Source organism: Gouania willdenowi, chromosome 3, assembly GCF_900634775.1.
Source record: "Gouania willdenowi chromosome 3, fGouWil2.1, whole genome shotgun sequence".
Taxonomy (NCBI): Eukaryota; Metazoa; Chordata; class Actinopteri; order Blenniiformes; family Gobiesocidae; genus Gouania; species Gouania willdenowi.
The window spans coordinates 13295327-13317918 of record NC_041046.1 but is presented as its reverse complement, the minus strand read 5'-3'; the positions used below and the strand labels follow the sequence as shown (position 1 = coordinate 13317918).

The following is a 22592-nucleotide window of genomic DNA, read 5'->3' as shown; positions in this document are numbered from 1 at the left end:
GTCCCACCCCTATTTAACATTATGTAAGCCACTGCCGTCAGTCTGCATATACCAACCAGGGACCAAAGGAGACTGATTTTTCTGGGTTTCTCTGCTGAACCTGTCAGCTGGTCGACTTGTCCACTGTTTATCCTCCTCACACTGCAGATTAATCTGCTTCCTGTCATGTTGGACCCACAATGCCACACAAGGGGGGGATTTGGGTGTTGATGTCCCACTCCGGCCCTGAGCCCAGCAGATGCAACAGAGCAGCAATGAGGAGGTGTTTGTGTGGCCTTGTCTGCTCTGGTGAGCTGTGCTTCTCTGTCTTAGTACAGTGCACAATTGATGGAGTGGTGGTGTGACATGTGACAGAGAGTGTTGCAACGAGTTTAGGACACAAGGCCCTTCTCTGCCACTGCCTCTGCTTGTCACATTGATGAAGGACGGATTGGGCCGGGTCTGATGTGAGTGCTTTATCATGGTGATGTATTGAGGAGCAGCAGGCCATGCACCAGCACTGGGACTGTGTGTGTGTGTGTGTGTGTGTGTGTGTGTGTGTGTGTGTGTGTGCACGTGTGCACGATTCTACAACAATTCTACAATTTCATTTATCAGACGCTTTTATCCAATGCGACGTACAACACGAGCAGTCAGGGTTAAGGGACTGATCAACATCCCACAGTGATGACCCAGTGGATTTGAACCGGTGACCCTTTTGCTTCCTTAACCCGCACCTTAGTGGCTCTTTGGCTACATTTTTTCAGTCTGTTCTCGACCTTTGAGTTTGGATCTACATCACAAAGCAGATTGTGTGAGTTATTCTAAACATTCAGCGTATGATGTCATGGAGAATAACTCGCCATGGTGGAGTTTGCTAGTGACACTTAAATATGAAATGCTCATTACCATATAAAATCTCCTCCTTTAGCTTATAACATACATATCAGCATTAAGTACAATGTACTCAATTATCTTAAACTAGAACACTATAAATTACAATAAATAAAATGCTGCATTATGGAAGGAATGATTGTCATGTTATTCTATTGTAACATAACACCACATTTCCCCCACTGAGGACAAATAACTGCCTTTCATCTCATCTTATCTCCAAGCACACGCCTCATCAGGGATCATCACCACACACTGAGGCCAACAGTATCATTAAGAAGGTGTGGCTTATTCACTGTGTGTGTTTGTTAGTGTAACTGTCCAGTAGTCCAGGACTGGGCCAGGAATGAATGACCTCTGTTTTTAAGAACTAGAGACAACATTTCCCTCTCTAAAACCAAAATGAAATCTAAATCCTTAAATTGGGCACTTCTATCACATAGATAAACTCTGCAGCACTGACATCTCAGAAACATGCCCAGTATTCATCCCAGTGTTCACTGGTCCTCTAAGGGAAGGGTGTGGCTGTGTGTTTTCCTGGGTTGGGGTCCAGGTCTGAAATCAGATCACAGACTCATTGTCTGCTTGGTAACATGAAGCTTACATCTCAAACCTTCTCATACTTTAACACAACAATGAGAAGACAGAACAGCTAAGCTGTTTGGAAACATCTCACTGAAACCTTTTCCCTCTGCTTCTCATCTTTTCATTGACTGAATGAGTTGTGCTGTACGCGACTTAACAACACCCTGATATACCCATCCATCTTCAGAGCCGCTTTGTCCTATTTCAGGGTATGAAACTCTGCCTTCACCTGGAGAGAGCAGCCATTGATATGAAATTAGACTAAACTTCACTATTCTTACTAAGAGTGTGTGTGGGGGGGGGGGGGGGGGGGGGGGTCAATATTTTTACGATTTATTGTGTTTTTTTTGGGTGCCAATTTTAATAATTGATTCTGCTTCCCAGTATTGACTTTTTTTAATTGTATTTTGCACGTTTTTGTGGCCGACCACTGGGTGGCAGTAATGCACCAACAAGTGATTGCAAACACGAGGAAGACTTGCAGGATTCCCCTAAGGCGGACAAACCAACAACCGTGATTAAACCTGCAGCTGTACGATTGAAATCAAAAGTATGGACATACTTTTGATCAATTCCATGACATGACCAAAACTCTGCTCCGGACAAGTAGCGCATTGTGTAACACAACAAACATCACTGCTAATCTTGTCCGTCACCAACCGGACAAAAAGCTAGAGCAAGATAAGACACCCAGCAGCAGACCAACGGACCCTGGATGGGATACTGAATAAACTTATCCAGGTAATGAAGCCAGTCAAGGTGGCTATGTGCGTTATGTCAGATGAGGCGGATCCAACCCTGTCCATCATAGCACCGCTACACGCACACCTCCTTCAAGCTACACAAGCACACCAAAAGACTGAGCATCAGCATTTCTAATAAGTTCAAATTTAAAAGTTTTAAACAGGACAAAATCAGGCTTTCCTCACAAACAAACGTTATTCTGTCGTTAGTATGAGGGGAGAAAGAGAGATTTTAAATGTGGCTCAGACAGAAAAATGAGGCTGATCCTCACACTGCATTACATTGTGACTTTTCATTTGGAGCATCCTAACTACCAGCATGTTGACCAGCTCCTGTTCCTCCACTAAAACCTAAACAGTCCAAAGCACTAAGTTGATGAACATTAAAAGTTTCAGTTGACTAACTAAAAGTTAGGTACAATTTTGTTGTTTTGTTTCATGTTGTTTACCTCTTTTCTGATGGAGGATTTATTTGATTTATTTCAGTCTAAATAATAATAAATAATAATAAATCAGTGATTGACTGAATGTAATGTGATGTGCATTGTTTTTCGGAACTGATACATATTTCTAGACGTTTAGGATTCAACTTATGTGTTTGGATAAGGAAAAAAAATCATGATAATCGTCACTGTAGAATCGCAATACTTGTACAATCAGAATCACAATTTAAATTGAATGGGCACCCAATAATCGGGATTAAAATCGAATCGGGGCAAATGATTACCGTCCCAGTCCTAATTCTTACTGTTAGCAGTTTTCATAAATGCAGGATTTAAAGTCACTCTGCCTTCCAAGGCAGAGACTATTAAAACCATAGCAATAAAAACTCATTTCCCATTGTTTCAGTCAGATGTGTTCACATCCCATAACCCGTCTCACTGGTAAACAGAGGGAGAAAGTGTTGTGTTAGTTGATGCGGCCAATTAATTATATTGTAAGTCATTTAAAAATCTATAAAAGAAGTATAAACTGGTTTAGGCTGTTTGAGAAATTCTAAGTATGGTATTAAAAAATGCAATACGTGTATTTCAATTGCCTGGGGCAGTGTTATATTGGAGTCTTTTTTAAAAAGGAGCTGTGTCTTAAAAAAGAGTAAAGTGTAAATTATGCATATCATTTTACCCCCCTTTCCATTTCTCCTCTTTTTTTTTTTTTTTTGCGAGAAAACATGGCCGCAGTCTACATACACGTGCTTTGTCCCACTCTGAGCTCCGCTCCATGGAGTCGGTCTCTCACACAGGCAGGAGGGAGGTGGAAGTGTCAGAGTACGCAAACCTTGCCTGGGAGAGGATTTGTGCAGGTGCTGGAGGAGACATGCCCTCCTTTATGCGCTGGTCTGTTCATGGCTTATGGCCGTTGGAGTATGTGTTATATAGAGCCCTTGGTGTGAGACAGTTGTGTTTCTTCACAACTCACCCGCCCCTCATCTATTCTGTCTCTCTTAGTCCTCAATGGTTTACACAAGTGTTAATGCCTTTTTTTTAAGTGACCATCACTGCTTTGTGATACTGGGCAAGGTTTCAAACAGGTACCTAATCATCAAACGGTAACACTACAAATCACTCGTTTTAAAAAGGTTCTGTGTATTTTTAACCAGAAATCTCACTCTGTCCTGTTGTTCCACAGTTGATAATGTCCCAGAGGGTTAACATTGATATTTACAATCATAGCACAAGTGTACAATAATGCACAATTTATCACAGCAAACATATCTGATTCACACATAACCAAGCTCCAGGTGCTCTGATAAAGCTGCTGCATGTCAGTTATACATGTAAAAAATGCAATGCAGGTGTTTCAGTGTATGTGTGTGTGTCAACACATCAGAGTCCAAACAGTTTGTTGATGCATACAATGTCTACAATCCTGCAATGAGGGAATGATTTGTGTGTCGTAGCACATGGAATATTGTTACCTCTGCAAAGCATGCAGGGATTATCTTAATCTTAATTTGTTTGACTGTTAGCAGGATTACATCAAAAGTACTCAAGTGATTTTCACAAATGTGTAACCAAAGATATATCCTAGGCAAGGGAAAATTCCATTACATTTTTGGAGGGGATCTAGATAAATATACTGATTGTGGATCAGTTTGAAAAATTAAAAAAAAAAACCTCTCTCTCATCAATTCACATATCTGTTGGTAAATTGCAGATGTTAGTGAAATTTGACTCAGTTATGTCAGGTTGGTTCCTCAATAACCCCACTGAGTTTCATCTGGATCATATCAGGATTGCGCATTTTGTCTTGATTTTTCAAAAAAAATGGTGGTGCCCATATGAACCTACTGGATAGACATTTCTTCCAAGCCTTTAAAGTATTAATGATCGCTCATGGTACCATGATCAGGATCAGTGATCCAGATAACTGTGAATATCTGGCAAAGAGGATCCTTGGTGCAGGCTGAGGAATGCAATCTCTGAGTGCTCTGGTTTTAAATGTTACTTCAGGTAAGACAACAACCATCTGTCCACTTTCCAACCTGCTTGCTCCTTCTCAGAGTCACTGGGTGTCTATCTCCAGCTGTCATCAGGCACTACACAACCACTCATACTTCCACTCATTCCTATAGGCAATGTAAAGACTCCAATCATCCTAAAAGTCATGTTTTTGGATTGTGGAAGGAGAATCACCATGAAATCACGGGGAGAACATGCAAAATCCACACAGAAAGGACCCAGGTGTCCACTTGGACCCAGGACCTTCTTGCTGTGAGGTGAATGTGCTAACCACTACACCACTGTGCCTGGTAAGACAACAGTGTAAATGTAAATGATCCCTCTTTAGGTCACCTTCGTTCACTTTGAACACCCATGCACTGTCAGGAAGAAAACACAAACTCCTAAAGAAGGTCATGGGCTAGTGGCTCATAAACCAACTATTTTCTCCTTTCTGAGTTTAGTTTTATTCAAATGATCTCATCTCTGCACTCAGGACAAGTCCATGTGCCTGGGGTTGAACTGGTCCTTTCCACCTTCAAACTACAGAGAGAATTCAGATATTCACCATTAATCACTAGATCATGGCACAAACTGAAAGACACAGTCAGGAGGACACTGCTCAGGGACGAATCAGCTATGTGGGTTTATTCAGTCAAATAAGCCAAAATGTTACTTTTGTCCTAAAGTTTGATCTACAGTTAAAAAACTAAAACAATCACACTTGACTGATGACTATGATTCATTTTGTCCTCTTCCACTCTGTGGAAAGTTTTGGTCTATCAAATTATAAAGTTTGAATGAAACAGAATAACTAACTTAATGTTCACATTAGTACCACATTAGCAGTGAGTCAGTCAACCACAATGTGTCATTATGAGTGTTCAGTTGTGTTACCTGGACTGAGTTGAGCCTGCAGTAGCCATTCAGGGGAAACCGGATGACGTGCGTTGGGTCCTGGTTCCAGCCAGCGTTGACTGAGTTGCACATAACATCCCCCGTCTCAGGGAAGATCTCCTCTATGAGGACCTTTTCTCCGCTGAGAGCGATCCTCTCACCGAGGTCAGGCGTAACCCGCACTACGAGGCAGTCGCAGGGTTGTGCCATCCTCCGCTGCTCACGCTCTTGTTTCCAGCGCTCCAGTTCCTTGATCATGGGCATCAGCTGGTAGTAGCGTGCTTCTTCATACAGAAGGTGGAAGTCCTGCAAAAGGAGACAGGAGCAGAGATCTTGTGTGTGAGTTACACTCCTCCTGTATGTATAGTATGTAGGATGTTGGATATATTGATCAATCGGCCCTACACTATAAATGTATCTAATCAAAATGATCGTAGGTAGCAGCCGACAGCTTCTGTCCTGAAAAGAATGAGAACATGTCCTTATTAAGTAGGACAGAGGTTCTCAACTGGTCTCACCCTGGGACCTACATTTTGCTACGGTCATTAAATCGCGACCCACTTTTTAAAAAATTTCAACCAAATTTAGTTTTTAGTGGTTGAAATAATAATAATATATAATAATAACAATAATAATAATCTTTTTTTAAACATAAATCTATATATTATCCTGTGCAACATAATAATAATGGCTTGAATATACTGTATATAGACTCAAAGCGCACACAGAAACCATTATTCATTTACACCAGTCACTCACATCAGTCATACCAGCAGCAGTAAGCTACAATGTAGCCACAGCTGCCCTGGGGAATACTGATAGAAGCGTGGCTGCCATTTCGCACCTACACCCCCTCTGACCACCACCGTCATTCATGCACAAATCATACATAATTATACGAGGCAATGTGGATATAGTGCCTTGCTCAAGGACACAACGATAATGACTTAGATAGAGCGGGATTCGAACCCCCAGCCCTTCGGTTACTGGATGACCCACTCTACCACTGAGCCAGTTTCTTTCAAAATAAAAGACAGGTATTTATTTATGCATTTTTGACCAGCTGGCCGTGACTCACCCAGTACAAGTCCGCGACCCACTTTTGGGTCCCGACCCACCAATTGAGAATCTCTGAAGTAGGAGACTTAACTATCAATCCTTTATTGTGTACGTGTGTGTCTTTTCTACCTTTCTTTGACCCACCAACAGCAATGTCTGCTTAATGTTAAAATAAACCTTTCTTTGTAATTTCATAATTTGTGAAAAGCTGTTTTTTTTTTTGTGAGGTTTATGTTGAAAAACACGTCTATTCTATTCTTCATTCCTCCCAGTTAGGCACCTGTTAACAACAACTGTAGACCTTTTGGGGGTTTGTGTTAGCGCTCCATTAATATGGATCCAGAAGGTTTTTCTTTTCTAGACTAAGGGAGGATACATTAAAAAAAATCCTATTGGTTAAATTAAGCATGTCTTTTGTAGTGAGGTGTGTAGTAGCGTTAAAGAGGTTTTAAACCACAATTCATTGAATTAATGAATGAAATTGAATTAATGAACACTTAACTATACATGGCTTTAGACTTCCTATCTCATGCTCTACTGTGGAAAAATGCTTGCAGTCATTTTGTTTCTGTTTGGATTCTCACGCTAGAGACAAAAGCCTGAATTTTAGGGTTTTTCTCCTTCAGCGTGCAAAGACTCAATAGAAAGCTAATGAATATTGAACAAATATTAAACTATGACCCTTGCCTGTGCCTTTGAAGTTAACACTTGTATGTCCTTCTGATATCAATCCTGCTTTTTCCTCAAGGGTAAAAAATGAGGCTCCCTGGTTTGACTGTTATTTAAAGATAAAGTTGGCTTTACTCTAACATGCTACCACTAATTACTTGGTGGTTTTTAACTTAATTTATGAATGTATATAGTATAAATGGACAATTTAAATCTGTATTAAAACATTCGTTTTTAATGTTAAGCCCTGGGAAAACAAATATCTAGTACTTGCGACAATTTCTTTCAATATAACACATTTTCTGCAATAAGGAACAATAAGCTAAATTTAGTGATAGCCTCCAACCAGCAGGAAAACACTTATAACAAAGAACAGCTACGGCGTTGCTCTCCACCACAGTTGCTTTTGGCAGAGCAGCACTAGCCTTTAGCATGTTTTAGCGAGCTGACTGCAGAAAGGCCGTCAGTAGGGCTCCAGTGAAGTGGGATGGTGCATTCCTGTGTGCAGACAGTCTGCAGCAGATTGCCTGCCTCTCTCTCCTGGGCAGGGCTTGCTGGAGGCCATTTGCCCCCACGCTCTTGCCTCTAATTTCCCACTAGACCAGATGGCACCATCATTCACCACTACCACACAAAATACAGCAAGGGTAAGGGGGAGCTTTAGCTTTTGAGGATGGCGGGAGGTTGAAAAAAAGATATGAGCAAGTGAACATGAGGACAATCATCACTCATGGAGCTTTTTTTTTTTTAATGTATTCCTTATATGAAGGAGTTTTATGTTAATGAGGCTTGAAGCCTTGTGTTAAGCCATATTAAATCAGGTTAAACCCCAATGCTACAAATCCTTAGTTGAACAATTAGATATTAATAAATCTGTGTGGTGATTAGTGTAGCACGGTGTGAGAGAATGACAGCTTAATCTATCCTCTGTTGTCTAAAGTGTCACAATACTGAAACAATGCACATGTTAAGCTCCAGGCTAGGATAGTTGTACTGCTTGACACTGTAAAACTAAAGCAACATATTTCTCTATTCAGTTCTATAATATACAGAGAGACGATAGTAAGTGTGAGTAACATCTCAATCCCTTTGTAAACAAAGATGGTATATTTTAGCGCTGGTAAAACATATGTTTCATATCGCCTGTATCATTGGTGACTGGGAGTGCTTGGGCTTCCAGGGAGCCCCTGATCTAAAGACTGCCTTTCCCTTTTCCTTTCTACAGACCACTGCTGGGCAGAGAAACAAACAGCATATTCATTAACACCACTGCTTTAGTCAGAGTCCTTAGCCTTGAAAAACCTCCCTGACTGTTTAAGCCTCACATCTAAACCAAGCCTTGATCCAAGGCGTATGAACGACACACCACACACAACTACATCGAGGCACCGCGTTGACGCAACACATCTTAAGATGGAATTCTCATATTTAAGATTTCAGCATGTGAAAGGGACGACGGAGGTCCTTTTGCTTTCTTTTTCTCTCCATTCCTCCTCTTTTCCTCCTCTCTCTTGGCCTTCTTGCTGCAGCTGACAAAACTCATACTGAGACGCTCCCCTTCAGGCGACTCTCTGTATCAAAGTGTAGCTCCTCATCCTTCACAGGTCTGAAGCCATGGATGGATATGTTTTTAACAGGGGTGTGACTCCAAGGCAATTTAGTCATACTGAGTATAGCACAAAAAACAACAGAATACTCCTTAGCACTGAGGTGAGAATAAGATGAGACACGGCGAATGGCTTCGTCCTGGTTGCCGATGCTGCAGCTGCTGCAAGCCCTGCCAGACAATTCATTCCCCGATCTTGTGTCCAGACAGCCTGTTTGAGCTTCAAAATAATGATCTGACCTAAAAACCCGTTGGCAAGGCAACATCTCATGGAAGGACAGCAACAGATAAACGAAGGAAGAACAAATGAAGCAAAATGCCACTAAGAGAGTCATAGGGAGGATAATGAGTTACAACACGTCTCGGACAAAAATGACTAAACACAAAAACACAAGTAGAGTTGTGCAGATTGTTGATCTAAAATCAAAAAAGTTGGTGAGTAATACTCATGTTGACAAAGTAAACTTAAATAACCCTTAATTCTGAAGACATATGTAATTCAAAATGTCAAAACACAACAGCAGATTCTGACAATCAGAAACCTTTGAAACTCCTACTAGGGGATAACTGTGCCCTAAATACAAGTGAGCATTGCTTACACTCCTGTGATTAATTGTAGTTTGAATAATGAGATGAGGAAAGATATTAATAGTGAGCACTTTGTTCCAGCGATGTAGGCTGAAAATGTTATTTCCCTTTCTGCTCAGACTTTCACATTGATTTAACAAAACACACAGCGCCATGGCTGCCAGCAGCAGAACAGACCCAGCCCTTGGGCGACGGCAAGCCTGATTGTGTTCAGATAAGGACATGCTCAATTCTGCCTCACAATATTTGCATTTTGCAAAATGAAGGCTATGCAGCTCAACACAAGCTTACGTGAAGGGATCACAATGAGCTGAAACAATAAAATCTTTTCAACCTTGATTGGACTTTCAAGACTTCCCAGAAAAGAAGGGATGAGTAAGGAAGGAGGGATGGGAAGTTTGAAAAAAAAAAAAAAACCCAAAAAACAAATGAGTGACTAAGGCCATCATTTGCCAAATTATGTTGGGGTTTTATTTCATGTTCTGTTGTCTGGGGTTTGGCTCTAGTCCGTCTATCCGTGGGACCCAGAATGATTGCCTGAGGCACTGAGCAGGTCGACCTCGCCTTGTTTTCTTGTAAAGAACGAAGAACAAGTGCCAGCCTGGGAAAAAAAGGTCATGCATGGAGAGAAGGAGGAGAGTAGCGTTTTCCTAGGAAACACTGTGACTAAATTAAAACCTTGTGAAAGACGCAGCTGTGAACAGAATGTTAACTGTTGCTACACATACGCTTGTGTAGGTGCTTGTGATGAGTGAAAATTACATTTTTGCAACAATACTTTTGCAAACTAGGCTGAGTGGGATGTAAAGGGTGATGATCCCACAAGAAATGTAATGATTGTTTGCTGTTCCCAGGGATCCATCAGGCCTTTAAGATTGGTTTAGTGCTTTATTTTAGTTTTCCTTGGTTGACTTTACTTCCTTCTTTATCTTCTGTGGCAGGCTGCTATTTTCAGTAAATAACCCTGATACACCAACTTACTGCAATCTGGCCAGAAGCAAACAGCAGGCAGGCTAAGTTAGCTACAAGCTGATGAACATGTTGAAGCATTTAGCAGTTAAAGACATTTGTTTTAGTGTATACTAAATATATTTGGCAGGTGGCCAGAGACACAACTTCAGATAAATGCTCATGCTAAGGATGCTTGTATTCTTTAATTTCAGCTTTTTCTTAAATAAATTATTACTAAGTCAGGTAAATATTAGTTGAATTGCAAAAAAAGGCAAAAATAAATACTAAAACAAAGTATACATTTTTCAAAAGTAGTAAAAGTTATTTTCAGTAGGTTAACTCAAAGCTGTGTCACAGCATCATATATTATACTAAAGTTTTAGTCATTTAACTTTCTATAAAAATCCTTGTAAAGCAGCCAGGAGTAGAAATAAACCTGGTCATTAGGGAAACACGATCACCACCATTTTGCTCAACTACGCCAGTCGTGACACTATTACGTTACATTAGCGCTGTCGACATCTCTGCCAATGCACACTTTTCTAAATCGCTTCTATGTCCTCTCAAAAAGTCCATTCTCTCTCCTACTCACACGTATCACGCAGCACGATCTCTGTTGTGTCTCGTATGTAAATAGTACAGCCAACATCAATGCACATGAGCTCACAATAACAGCTTCAGACACGTCCACATCCTTGTGTCGTCCTTACCAATAAATACAACTATAATAAAGAAAATGTGTAAAGAAGCACTAGAAAAACCTAAATAAAAATAAATGACTTGACTTCACATTGAAGAATACAAAGTATAAAATCTCTCAAAAAAAGAACATTAAATCTATTTTCTTTCAAATAAATGTGCACATATATTGCTTATGGTAATACATTAAACACATTTTGTGTTATATACACACTAAGAGAGGTATCCTTTAAGTTACAATATAATCAGTTTTGCTGAAAAAATTGATCTGCAAAATATAATCTTTTTTAGAGTATTTAATACTTTATACATACAAAATATTTTCTAATTTTCTCCACACATTCACTTTTTAAACCAACAGCACTTTTCAGACAGATAAGCCTTAAAGTAACATCTTCATCTATTAACACTCATTATGTATAGATTGTTTTTAGAATAATTTACTCACGTTAGCTTAGGTGTGTAGCCTGTGCTACTAAAGCTATCCAAACAGAAAGCTCATTTAGCATTTCAAACATTTACCAGGGTACAAAAAAAAAATCTGTGAATGAACAGCTTCTGACATCTGATTATTTACCTTTCCAGTTCAACAATGGTTTCCTTTTATATCTGCGTTGCCAGATAAAATGAGTAATTCTACTCATAAACCATCAAAACACCACCAAAATGTAGCCGACAGCCTTCGTAGACTTTAAATCCAACCTGGCAACACACCTTAAGCAGCGCTTCATTCTCCTGTCTCCTTTTCTGACATTATTTCCTCCCTAAAGGGGTTTTAACATATGTTTATTTAATACTGCCTTTTGTGTATTCATTATATACAATTAAATGTGATTGTCTCTAAAGGAGGACAAATGAGTGTCCTGCATAAGGCCTGACGAACAGGCTTTCAAAAAACTCTACTGTTCGGCTCAAAGCAGGACGTATGGCTGTCCTCTAATTCTAAGTATAAAAATATATAAACACAACAGTACAGAAAGACGGGAATTTATAGAAAATGGGTGCTACTCCATACTTATATTCAACTTAAGTTCCTAAATGAACCAAAGCCACTGTTTCACCTTGGCTCACTAAAGGGCTTTCAGACACACCTTCAGGATGTGTGTGTTGTTTCTCTCCCCAAATGCGCCTGATGACTGTTTACAGGAAGCTAACGTTATTGCGTAAATGATGAATAGGGAGTAACATAGCAAATTAAAAGAGGACAGTTAATGACAGATACATGCAAATATATTGGCTTTTTAGAGGTGTTTTTAGCAACAAAATAAGAAAAGTGTTTAAAAGGGGACCTTTGAGGGACATACTCTAAAGTTATTTATCATTTTTAATCAACTGAGACGATACAGTGTGCTGCAGTGCAAGTGTGTACCTTAAAGTCCTCTGGAAGGAGTAATTTGCTGGTCCTCAGGAAACTGAGAATGTAGCGGAATATCTCTCCGTCACGATCTATGAAGTAGTGCTGCTTCAAGCTGTCCAACACGATGGGCTCGGTGCCATTGAACAGACGACTGATTCTGAAAATTGAAATACACGCACACACACACACCCACACACACAAGAACACAAAACACATAATGGAATGAGCCAGCTACCTTCAGATGCATGAAACAATTACCCTCCATTTATTTTTCAATTTTATTAGCACTAAGCTTGAAATGCATTAGCAGCCCAGGTTGAAACAAGGGGCTTAAGGCACCGTTCTTCCATTCCAGACTTGTTTGAAGTGTCCCTTCAGCAGAGAGATTACAAACACACACACTCTTGCTGCTTATACTTACAGAAATTAATGGCATGAATGTAGCATTACAGCTCTATTATTCCGTCTGTCAGCAGGGTTGAAATGAAACAGTGAGCGGTCACATGGTAATATGAGAAGAACATGTTGGAAAAGATATTTTGCTCACGTAGCTTCAGTTCATCATAAGAGTTACGCTAGCAGCAGCACTCCGAGTAAAAATGCTGTTTGTGTGTAATGAAGATGGAAGGGATTTGTGGATTTTTTTTCTGGGTCTTATAGTGCAAACTCATTTAGGACAAAAACAAAGATGCTGAATAGTTTATCAGAGGATCTGCAGGTAGTTTGACCAACCATGTACCCAAGTTATCTGTCATATGTTGTTAGTATAATGTATGTATAGAATTTAATGTAGACATCTTGCTATATTTGGCCAGTGCAGTCCCCTTTCAGTTTGCTCTTACGTTGATTGATAGATGTTCAGATTTTCTCCACATTTGAGTTTACAATATTCCTGTTGTAAGGAACTTATATATATATATATATATATTTATTTGATATTATTGGATCTATTGATGTTATTACTCAGGGTGTTTTTTTGTTTTTTTACACATTTAAAATATTATTTTTTGTTATTATTGGATTTATTTATGTTGTTTTTCACATTATTTTTCTCACCCATTGTTAATATATAGGTGACATTTTCTTAGACCTACTGTTGCTGACTATTGTTTTCTGTTTGAGTAACATCAATTGATCAAGCTTTTTCCAACATTCCACACTATAAAATAAGAAATAAAAGTATGTATGATTCATGCTGATATCAGATTGGATTGATATTGGTATCGGCTAATATCAAGAGCTGCAATATCGGTATCGTATCGGAAGTAAAAAAGTTGGATCGGGACATCGCTATTGTTGATATAGATGTGTTTTAGAAAAAAAACATGACAATATCCTTTGTGTACAGGTTGTGTAGATGGCTTATGAATGGGAAATGAATGTGTACATTATAGATTTGTTGATAAAAGTGCCTTGTCTCACACAAAGTACTTTACTGTACTTAAGAATACAACCTTAGCCTCCTTTCATTGCATTAATGAGATTTTTGTGTTAGGAACTGCAATATCTACCAAAAGGCCTTAATTAGAAATCTGCTTTTAAGCTTTCACTAAATATTTGCTCTACTCTGGGAACGCTCTAATAGGGAACCTGTTGCGTTCCACTGTTAGCCCTTTCTGCTGGTGTAACCTGCTAGAATAAGGCTTTGGTTTTACATTGGCTACAGGCGCTCATCAAGGCAAAGAGTTGAAATTGCTGTTATTTTTACACTTTGATTTGTCATACCTTCAGACAACCTTTGACAGATGTCAATTTCTGCTGGTTTTTACTTCGAGGTCCTGGTCTCCATCAGCCAAATAATTCCATGACTTCTCTTTCTGTTTCTAACCTGAATACTTCCTTTATCCATTAAAATGAGTTGTTAGCCTTGATCAAATGTATAATAGAGTTTGTAAAAATGTGCCACTTGTGTGTAAATTCAATGATATTAGCCAATCTTTAGAGAGAAACTATCCACAGAGGAACCTGGAGTGCCTGTGCAAAAGGATCATGCGGCAGTATTTTTTTTACACAAGTAAGTAACTGCTGCTCATAAAGCAGCATATTGTACAGTACATTGTTTTACTAGAAGACAGCTCTTGGCAGAGGATAGTGCTGCTCATCATTTTTGAAATAATAAGCACTTTAATCACAGCCACGGCTTCTAGGTTGGTAAACACACACGCGTGCGCACACACACACACTAATACAGTAGCTTGATGCAAATGTTGTCTTTCATAATTCTGAGACGCGTTAGCAATGTCAATGAACAAACAGCAGGACTGGCTCTACACACTTAATAATTTGACTGAACTCACAATCCTTGTTAAGAACTGTATTCAACATGAAATCAGGTGCATTCTGACCCCAGCGACTCTACCACCAAAGACATATATTGAAATTCATCTGTGTCTCTGTTCTTTGATTTCACTGTGTGCAAAGTAAAGATAGTTCTCGCTCCCGCCGCATACCATGCTACCAACCCTTTCTTTTCTTTCTGTCTCTGTCTCCATCCCTCTCCCGTTTTCTCTCTGGAAATCGATGCAAAATGCTTTATAAAAAACCAATACTCATCTCCCTGTTTAGCCCGAGGTGTTCCTTTCTCATATGGTCTTGCAATTCTTCCAGCTAGAATTTCACCATACGCCTCCAGGCTAACTCTGTTTTTCATCTCCACTTTTTTAAAAAGCAATTAAAATGCTGCCTGTTTTTCTTTTTCTTTCTCCCTTTCCCCCACTCCTCTCTCCCTTCTCTCTCTATTTCTTCTCTGTTGGTCTTCTCATTTTTCCTTTTTCAATTCAATCCCAGAATTTGAGGGTGGTGTTTTTCACAGGTAGGTTAAAAAATAACTCTTGTGTGTGTGTGTGTGTGTGTGTGTGTGCGTGCGTGCGTGCGTGCGTGTGTGTGTGTGCACTTGTGGGGAGAAATTAAAAAAGAAGATAACCAAAAAGAAAGAAATAACACAGAGATAAATGGAAAAAAAATCATAAACAAGTGGAAGTAGAAGAAGAGATGGAGAGGAGGTGGTTTGACAGAAGTAGAAAACTTAGATAAAGATGAAGATGTGGGTGGTGGAGGATGTAGGAGATCATCTGAGCTGGGCTCAACTTCCTGAAAGGTGTCAATGAGTTTGGGGAATGGGATCTGACACAGGTTTCATTCATGATAACAGTCCCCTAGTTTAGTGTATATTCTGTTTTTTATTGGGCAATGTCCTTTTTTCCCCTCTTTCTCTCTGTACTGTGTACAGGCCCATGTGTGTATATACAGTATATTCTATTTTATATTATGCTGTTTTTCTTTTTTCTTTTCTTCATTTATTTTATTTTATTTATCTGCTGCTGGAACTGTGCAAATGTCCCCTTGTGGGAAGAATAAAGGTTATCTTATCTTATAATAAAACAGATGGAAGATCTGATAAATTCAAAACAAACAACATTGTCTGGAGATATGGATGCAAACACCACAAAACAACTCAACACAAGATAGTTGGATTTCTGTGACACAGGCCTAAAGTTTGGCTGAGCTCTGTTTAGATGAGTAATAAAGCAGCGCAGTCCCACGAAGTTTGTGACAATGACACAAAATGGGCTTTGATTAATTTTTTTGTACGGCAACACATTATCCTCATATTTTATGTGCTGCGGGGCATGATATTTATTTGTTTTGTTTATTCGTGCTTGCATCACAAAATGTTGTGCCGCTGCCTGGGTTTGGATGCAAAGCAATACGTTTTAATGGAATTTATCATCTTAACTCTAAACATAACCCAAACCCTGAATGAAGTGTTCTTATAACACGCAAATGCACAAAATAACTTCCAATCGAAACACGCTGAGTATGAAAGTCATGTATGAACCAAAAGTGGAAAATGTGGAAGTGCACAAAAAGTGAAATTATTATTTTTGTGTGAGATCGTGTTGAATAACTGATTCTAACATGTCTTCATAAATTGTGCCAAGAGAAAAAAAATATAAATGTATGTATATTTATTAAATGTTTCAAAGAAATATATGTGCCTAATCAAATTTATATTATTAATTGAACACTTATTTTTAGTTTACAAAACTTCACTATACCAGACTGCTCTGCAGGTCTTAGCATTTTAACAAAATGTAAAAATGTCACTTGTTTTTCTTTAGATCTGAATAATGTGATGCTTGGAAAAAAGCTCTTTTAAACTTCCAGTCCTCCAATGGCCATGAATTAAAATTAGCCACATCAAATACTAATAAATGTAGCAAAAATATAAATCAAAACAAACCACGGCTTGAATAAAATAGGAGCCAATTTTCTGCACTCAAAAATATATACAACTGTGGTATAAATAAATAGAAACAACTTTCAAATTTTAGATGCAAGATTGGCAAATGGCCAGTTGAGATAAGCGATCTGTAGCTTCAGATAAGATAGAGTGCATTGCACCGCTTCACTTTAACAAGATATTTGTCTCCTATTGCACAAGTATTATGAGAAATAAAACAATACCATAACAATCAGGTTAGAAAACATTCCCATTACAGAATAAATCTATTTTTTAGCTATAACCTCTAGTTTTAAACCAAATGCATTTAAAAAAAAAAACTTCAAAATGACTTATTTTTAAACTATTTGGATGGCTTTTTCATCGTGTGTGTTATATTTACACATATTAAGCTGAATATAGTGCTGAGTATAAAACCAGCGTCAATTTATCATCTTTAGACACAGAAGACTCATCATTACTGAGAAAAATGTCCACTTGTCCCTCCAAAATAGTCTCCTCATCGCTGGAACATTTCCCCTAATTTCCTCAGCTTCTGCTCAAGTGACTGCTGAGGCTGTCTTTCATATGAGCAGCATCAATGTTTCATGACCTGTCCCTTAATATGGCCCACACAGAGGAAGATGTATAACCTCACATTAGTTACTAGACTAACTTTCCCTTGGCACGCTGCATTATTTAAGGGTCAATCTATTAAAAGTAATCAGCAACTTCAAACTCTTTAACCCTCGGCTCATTTTTGCAGTCACTGGTTCAGAAGGAGTTTTTGCTCCAGTGCGACTGGACATAGCTTGATAGCCGCGTACACGGGTTATGCAGTGTAATTGTTTAGCTTGCTGCTGTCAGCTATTATCCTAATTCACACAAAAGGGCCCCTCCTTCAACTGGCTCCAGTGGAAAGTTGAGGCCCGAGGCCAAGTGTATGCTGAGGAGGCTGGTAGAGAGACACAGAGTGTGTGTGTCAGAGTGAGAACGAGAGAGTTAGATTGGGAGAGAGAGTCACAAAGAAGGAGCAAAGAAGCATGTGTGAAAGGGGAGGGAGCGCTCTAACCAACACTCACTGATATCCGCTCTACATTCGTATTAGAACAACACCATTTCAATGCTTTGACGTGAGAGTGCTACATTTCCACACTGCCCTATGTGTGCCCTCCTAAAGAAAAACTTCTTTGTGAAGAGTAAAGCTACATAATATGTGTAGAAAAAAAAGAAGAGGCACAACAGAGGAAAATAAACTTCCCTGCATAAATCTGACATAAAACACAAAGTGCAGAGAAAACAGTATCGAAATAAACGCTCTGTGCTGAGTTTAGCTTTATGTTTCCAGTGACACGTAGGAAAAGGGATAAAAGGAGAGTTTTCTCTGGGATTTCTTGTCAGCGGACTCCATGAATATCAAGACTTTATTATCAGGGGATTACATGAGTTGTTTCCTGTAGCCAATTTAGCAGATTCTCTAACAACCTGGTGCATGTTTACCTTGGCCCACATGGGACTCAGCTGATGCATGAATTTAAAGGTAGGGAAGAATAATGAATGCCACGCTGCGTTAGAAGGGAAAAGGTAGAGGGCTCCTGAACAGAGCTGAAAAAAATATTTAAATCAGCATTTGTTTTTGCTACAGCCTTTGTTTATGGATGGAGCTAAAAATGTGAATACAGTGGGAGGGTGAATTACACTACACAACCTGAATCATCATGACTCAATCTTATATGTTAGGAGGCTCAAAAAATCTATATAACATTTGCATAATGTGAATTAATATGAGCTGTAAGATGGACATGAGTGAAGATCAACACAAAAATTGAATGCAAAATGTGATGATAGTAATAATAAACATAATTTACATGATCCCTAAACAAATTCACAGAGTGAAGTTTGACTGCTACGCAATCTCTTTTTGGGCTTGAGACATGAGGCTAAATATACATAATTAGGTAATGCAAAATTTTAAAATGCAGGCAGGAGACACGCTCACCCAAACACTATTGTTTTGGTCAGAAGTTAAACATATAAACTGTTTCTTTAAAATAGCTGAGTTAAAAAGAAAAAAAGCCTGAAGGGATTTCATAAACAATGAATATAATCACCATATAAAACTATCATAGTTAACACTTTAAAGCTGAGGGAAGTTTAGAGGTAATAAGGAGCGTAGAAAAATAGTTCACGTGGTTGTTTCAAATGACTGTCAGTTCAATCACTAAAAACTAAATGATCAAGTTCCCTTATGTGGGAAGATATTGTAGGCATGTGTAATACTGTATTGTGGAAAAATTGAGCAGTGTCAAGTTAAATTAAAAACCTGTTGTTTTCAATAAAATGATCATAAAAACAAATTCAACATCTATCAGTGCTATACATAAAACTGAATCTTTCGATGACTGGAATATTAGTTATAGGTGAGGAGGCTTTACCTTGAATCCGGGTACTTGGTGAGGGTCGCCAGGCTGCTGGTGTACATGTGGCCCCCCACATCGATGTGCACCGGGGCGTTCGCCTTGGTGAGCTGAGCCGGCAGAGGGATGCCCTGAGCGGCCAGAGGAGAGACCGGGGACCGTGTGAGAGACAGCCGTGACATGCTTCTTCCCTCCTGAAAGCAAGTGTAGAGGAAAGCCATGGGAATCCAGCACAAGTTGTACACACAGCGCACTGGTCCTACTGGTTTAGGGTTAGCATCTCTGACTGGTGGACCATCACACCTCCATGTCTGTCTGCTCGCATATTCAGCCTGGATGGGATGTTGTTGCCACGGCTCTTATTAAGTACGTTTGCATTTTTTTATGCAGCACCGCAGGGTTGGATGGGAAGGGGTGGGGGTGGTGGTGTGGGTGCTTATTAGGGGAGAAAAAAAAAAGATATAAGGGGGGGGGGGCAGGTGTCAGCCTACAGGGGGAGAAAATCAACTGCCGCAATATTCTAATTAAAGGTCGCCCTGTGTAACACGCACTAATCGGACACAAACACGCACACAGAGAATGCCACATAAACACAAGTACAGGTGATTGTCGGTCACGTCACGTGGTCTCCCTCCTACCTGTGCGTAAAAACGCACCAAAGTTAAACGTAAAATCAGGAAAAGCACCACGAAGTCACCAAAAATGACTGTTTATTATCACACTCACAGTGTTCCATCTTTTTAACAATGCAGAGACGTGTCTTGTTTATTGTGGGAACAGGAGAACGCGCCAAGGTCAGAGCAGAGGAAGGATTTTATTAGATAAACCTGTCAAATGTTGCTAAGGTATTATACTGGCGTGCATGGGAGGACGTGTGTTGGAGCTACTGGTGCGTAATGTTAGCGCCTCACCATCAAGTCACCATGTTTAGTAACGGAGTATATCTTTAAGTAGATTGAAATAGATGAATTAAGTTCATATACCATAGTTGAAGATTTAAACAAGGCAAACAACAATAATACATATTACTGTTTAAGCATCCCATTGGTTGTAACATTAACAGAAATGTGTCATAATTTACCAACGACGTTTAGTTTCCCTAAACTCCAAACGTGTTCTCCTACTTAAAACAATATCATGTTTGTCTAATTTGATTAAAGAAAGAACGGATTACATTTAAGATCCAAAGAAAAGATAGGAAAACTTGATGTAAGTCACTGTCCCATCATCATCATCATCATCATCATCATCATCATCTGTCCCAGTCCGATTCCCACCCATTTGTTTTACCTATTGGACGTAGTGCGGCGTGCGCGTAAGATTAGACAAAAGAAAGGTATACCTACAAATTGTACGGTTTCTATCATCCTCCATGCTCACACACTGACAATTCCACACAGAGAAGCAGTGACGCGCATCCATGTAGACACTGACTGTGAAATTCCCACTAAAATGAAATCAAAGCCGCTCTGAGGACATCCTCATTTTCCTGTATCCTCCGCGTCCCAGCCTGCCTCCACTGACCCCAATCACACACACACACACACACACACACACACACACACACACACACACACACACACACACACACACACACACACACACACACACACACACACACACACACACACACACCTCGAATCACAAGGAAATTCAAAGGAAAAGCCCATCTACCACTCGACCACCAGCCCGCTGTGCTCTCTTTAATGTGGCAAATTCTCAATATGGCGTCAGATTCATGCTGTACGATTAGAATATTGATCATATTCGACCCATCAGAGTAAAGCAACGTGCAGTCTGTGGATGAGAAACAAGCCTTTCACACACACACACACACGGTCCAAGTGTCCCCTCCTCATTCCACTCCTGTGCGTAAAAACACACTCGAGCTGGTTCCGGACTGAATAAAATGTCACCCTACCGTTTCAAACATTGTAGTGAGTCCAGAGGAATTCAGTCCGAGCTTCTGTCCGCGTAAACTTAAAAAAAAAAAATGATCACGGCTATCTCTCCAAGCGCCCCTGAGTTAGAGCGCAGACGACAGCCGTCCTGGAGCCGCTCGGTTCCTCCGGTCTCACAGTGAACAGTGAGGTGGAAGTGAGCAGGCTGAGCCCGGATCGACTGTTGTACTCAGTGTGTGTGTGGCTTTAAAGGCTGCCTCGACCTGTCCTCACCGAGCCTTGTAGCAAAGCGCACAGGAAGCGTCCTTACCTTGTACATAGATGAGCCGATCTCCTTCCTCTTCTCTGCTCTTATTTGAAAATGCGTAAAATATCTTGACGGACTCCGACTTCGTATTTCAGCTTCTTGTTTGCCTTTTCTCCTAAATCAAACTGCCCCCGTGGTTTGTTATGAGAAGAAGAAGAAGAAGAAAGCCAATAATCCTTCTCTAAATCACAGAGCAGAGCTAAAAAAGAAAAATCTCGCTCCGGGTGCCCGAGTGCCTCTGGGCCAGGGATTAGGCTACAATTAGCTCAACTTCACTCTCTCGCCCAGGCAATTTTCTCAAGGAAGAAAACGTGATAGCCCCTATTCCTGAAATTATGACTACCCAGATATGATATCTATTTTTTCTCTGGCTAAGTCTGTGGCGGTGTGAAGTTTTGTTTTAAACCTAACAGGCATCTGCCAGTCGCTCAGGAGATTCAGAGCAGCAAAAAGCTGATTTTAATCATTGTCATGCCGTCTGATGTAATAGCTCCCCAGGCAGTCCTGCGAGTAGGAATACATCTCCATCCACATCTCCAGCATGAATATAAAGTTTAAAACCAGGCGGGCTGCCAGAATCCTCCACTTTGGCAACACACAGGAACTTGTTGATAAAGTCTCACCAGAAAAATCGGGTTAAAATGAAGAGATATCCATGAACCAATATCTTTCATGCGGTGATTTCCCCCCGTCCCTCTCCTTTCTCTTCTTCCTTAATGTCTGGAGTTGGAACGCCACATTTTCCTTCAGGCCATTAAAACCAAATGACGTTTACGGACATATGCATGCACGCTGCTGCAGAAAAGCGCCCTCACAACCTGCCTGCAGCCAAATGCGCCATTTCAATTATAGCGCACGGTTTAGATGGAGATATCTGCCCTCAGCACCCAACCCCCCCTCCCCCAACAAACTCTCCAATGGAGGCGGATAGCCTCCAGACTTTTTGGAAAATAAGATTCAAACCGATTTTTTTTTATTTAATTTCCAACCCAAGAAAAAGCGCAACGAGAGAGCGCAAAGTGTTGGCACCAAGCAGAGAGGAGGGGGGAGGGGTCGGGCAGGTGCTCAGTCTGACAGATATTTATTTATTTAGTTGCATGTTTGTTTATTTGTTGGTAAATAACTGTGAATGATTGGTGCAACCTTGAGCTCAGACTCGCTGGCAGAGAAGCCATTGGTTTCTTGATATTTGGCGCCAACCAGTGTAGACGTGTTACTGATGCACAATGTGAAGAAGCTGCAGGACTAACTCCTGTTAGAGTTGGGGTTGATGTTTC

General features: G+C 40.0%; 1 protein-coding gene across 5 annotated transcripts in view; it reads right to left on the bottom strand.

Moving 5' to 3' along the window:
• The window catches only part of kctd15b (potassium channel tetramerization domain containing 15b), a 30594-nt gene extending 8459 nt beyond the window's left edge, over nucleotides 1-22135 (bottom strand). The window contains exons 1-4 of one of the 5 annotated variants that reach the window (XM_028440349.1): nucleotides 21939-22135; nucleotides 19126-19301; nucleotides 12481-12625; nucleotides 5540-5845 (exon numbers count right to left, since the gene is read on the bottom strand). In XM_028440349.1, the coding sequence (XP_028296150.1) occupies nucleotides 5540-5845; nucleotides 12481-12625; nucleotides 19126-19301; nucleotides 21939-21989 (678 nt within the window). In that variant the 5' untranslated portion in view covers nucleotides 21990-22135. Of the gene's footprint in view, nucleotides 1-5539; nucleotides 5846-12480; nucleotides 12626-19125; nucleotides 19302-19410; nucleotides 19435-20453; nucleotides 20657-21028; nucleotides 21283-21318 lie in introns of those variants that run through there. The other 4 variants (XM_028440373.1, XM_028440365.1, XM_028440356.1 and 1 more) reach the window with 4 other exon arrangements.
• Nucleotides 22136-22592: the final 457 nt, after the last annotated feature.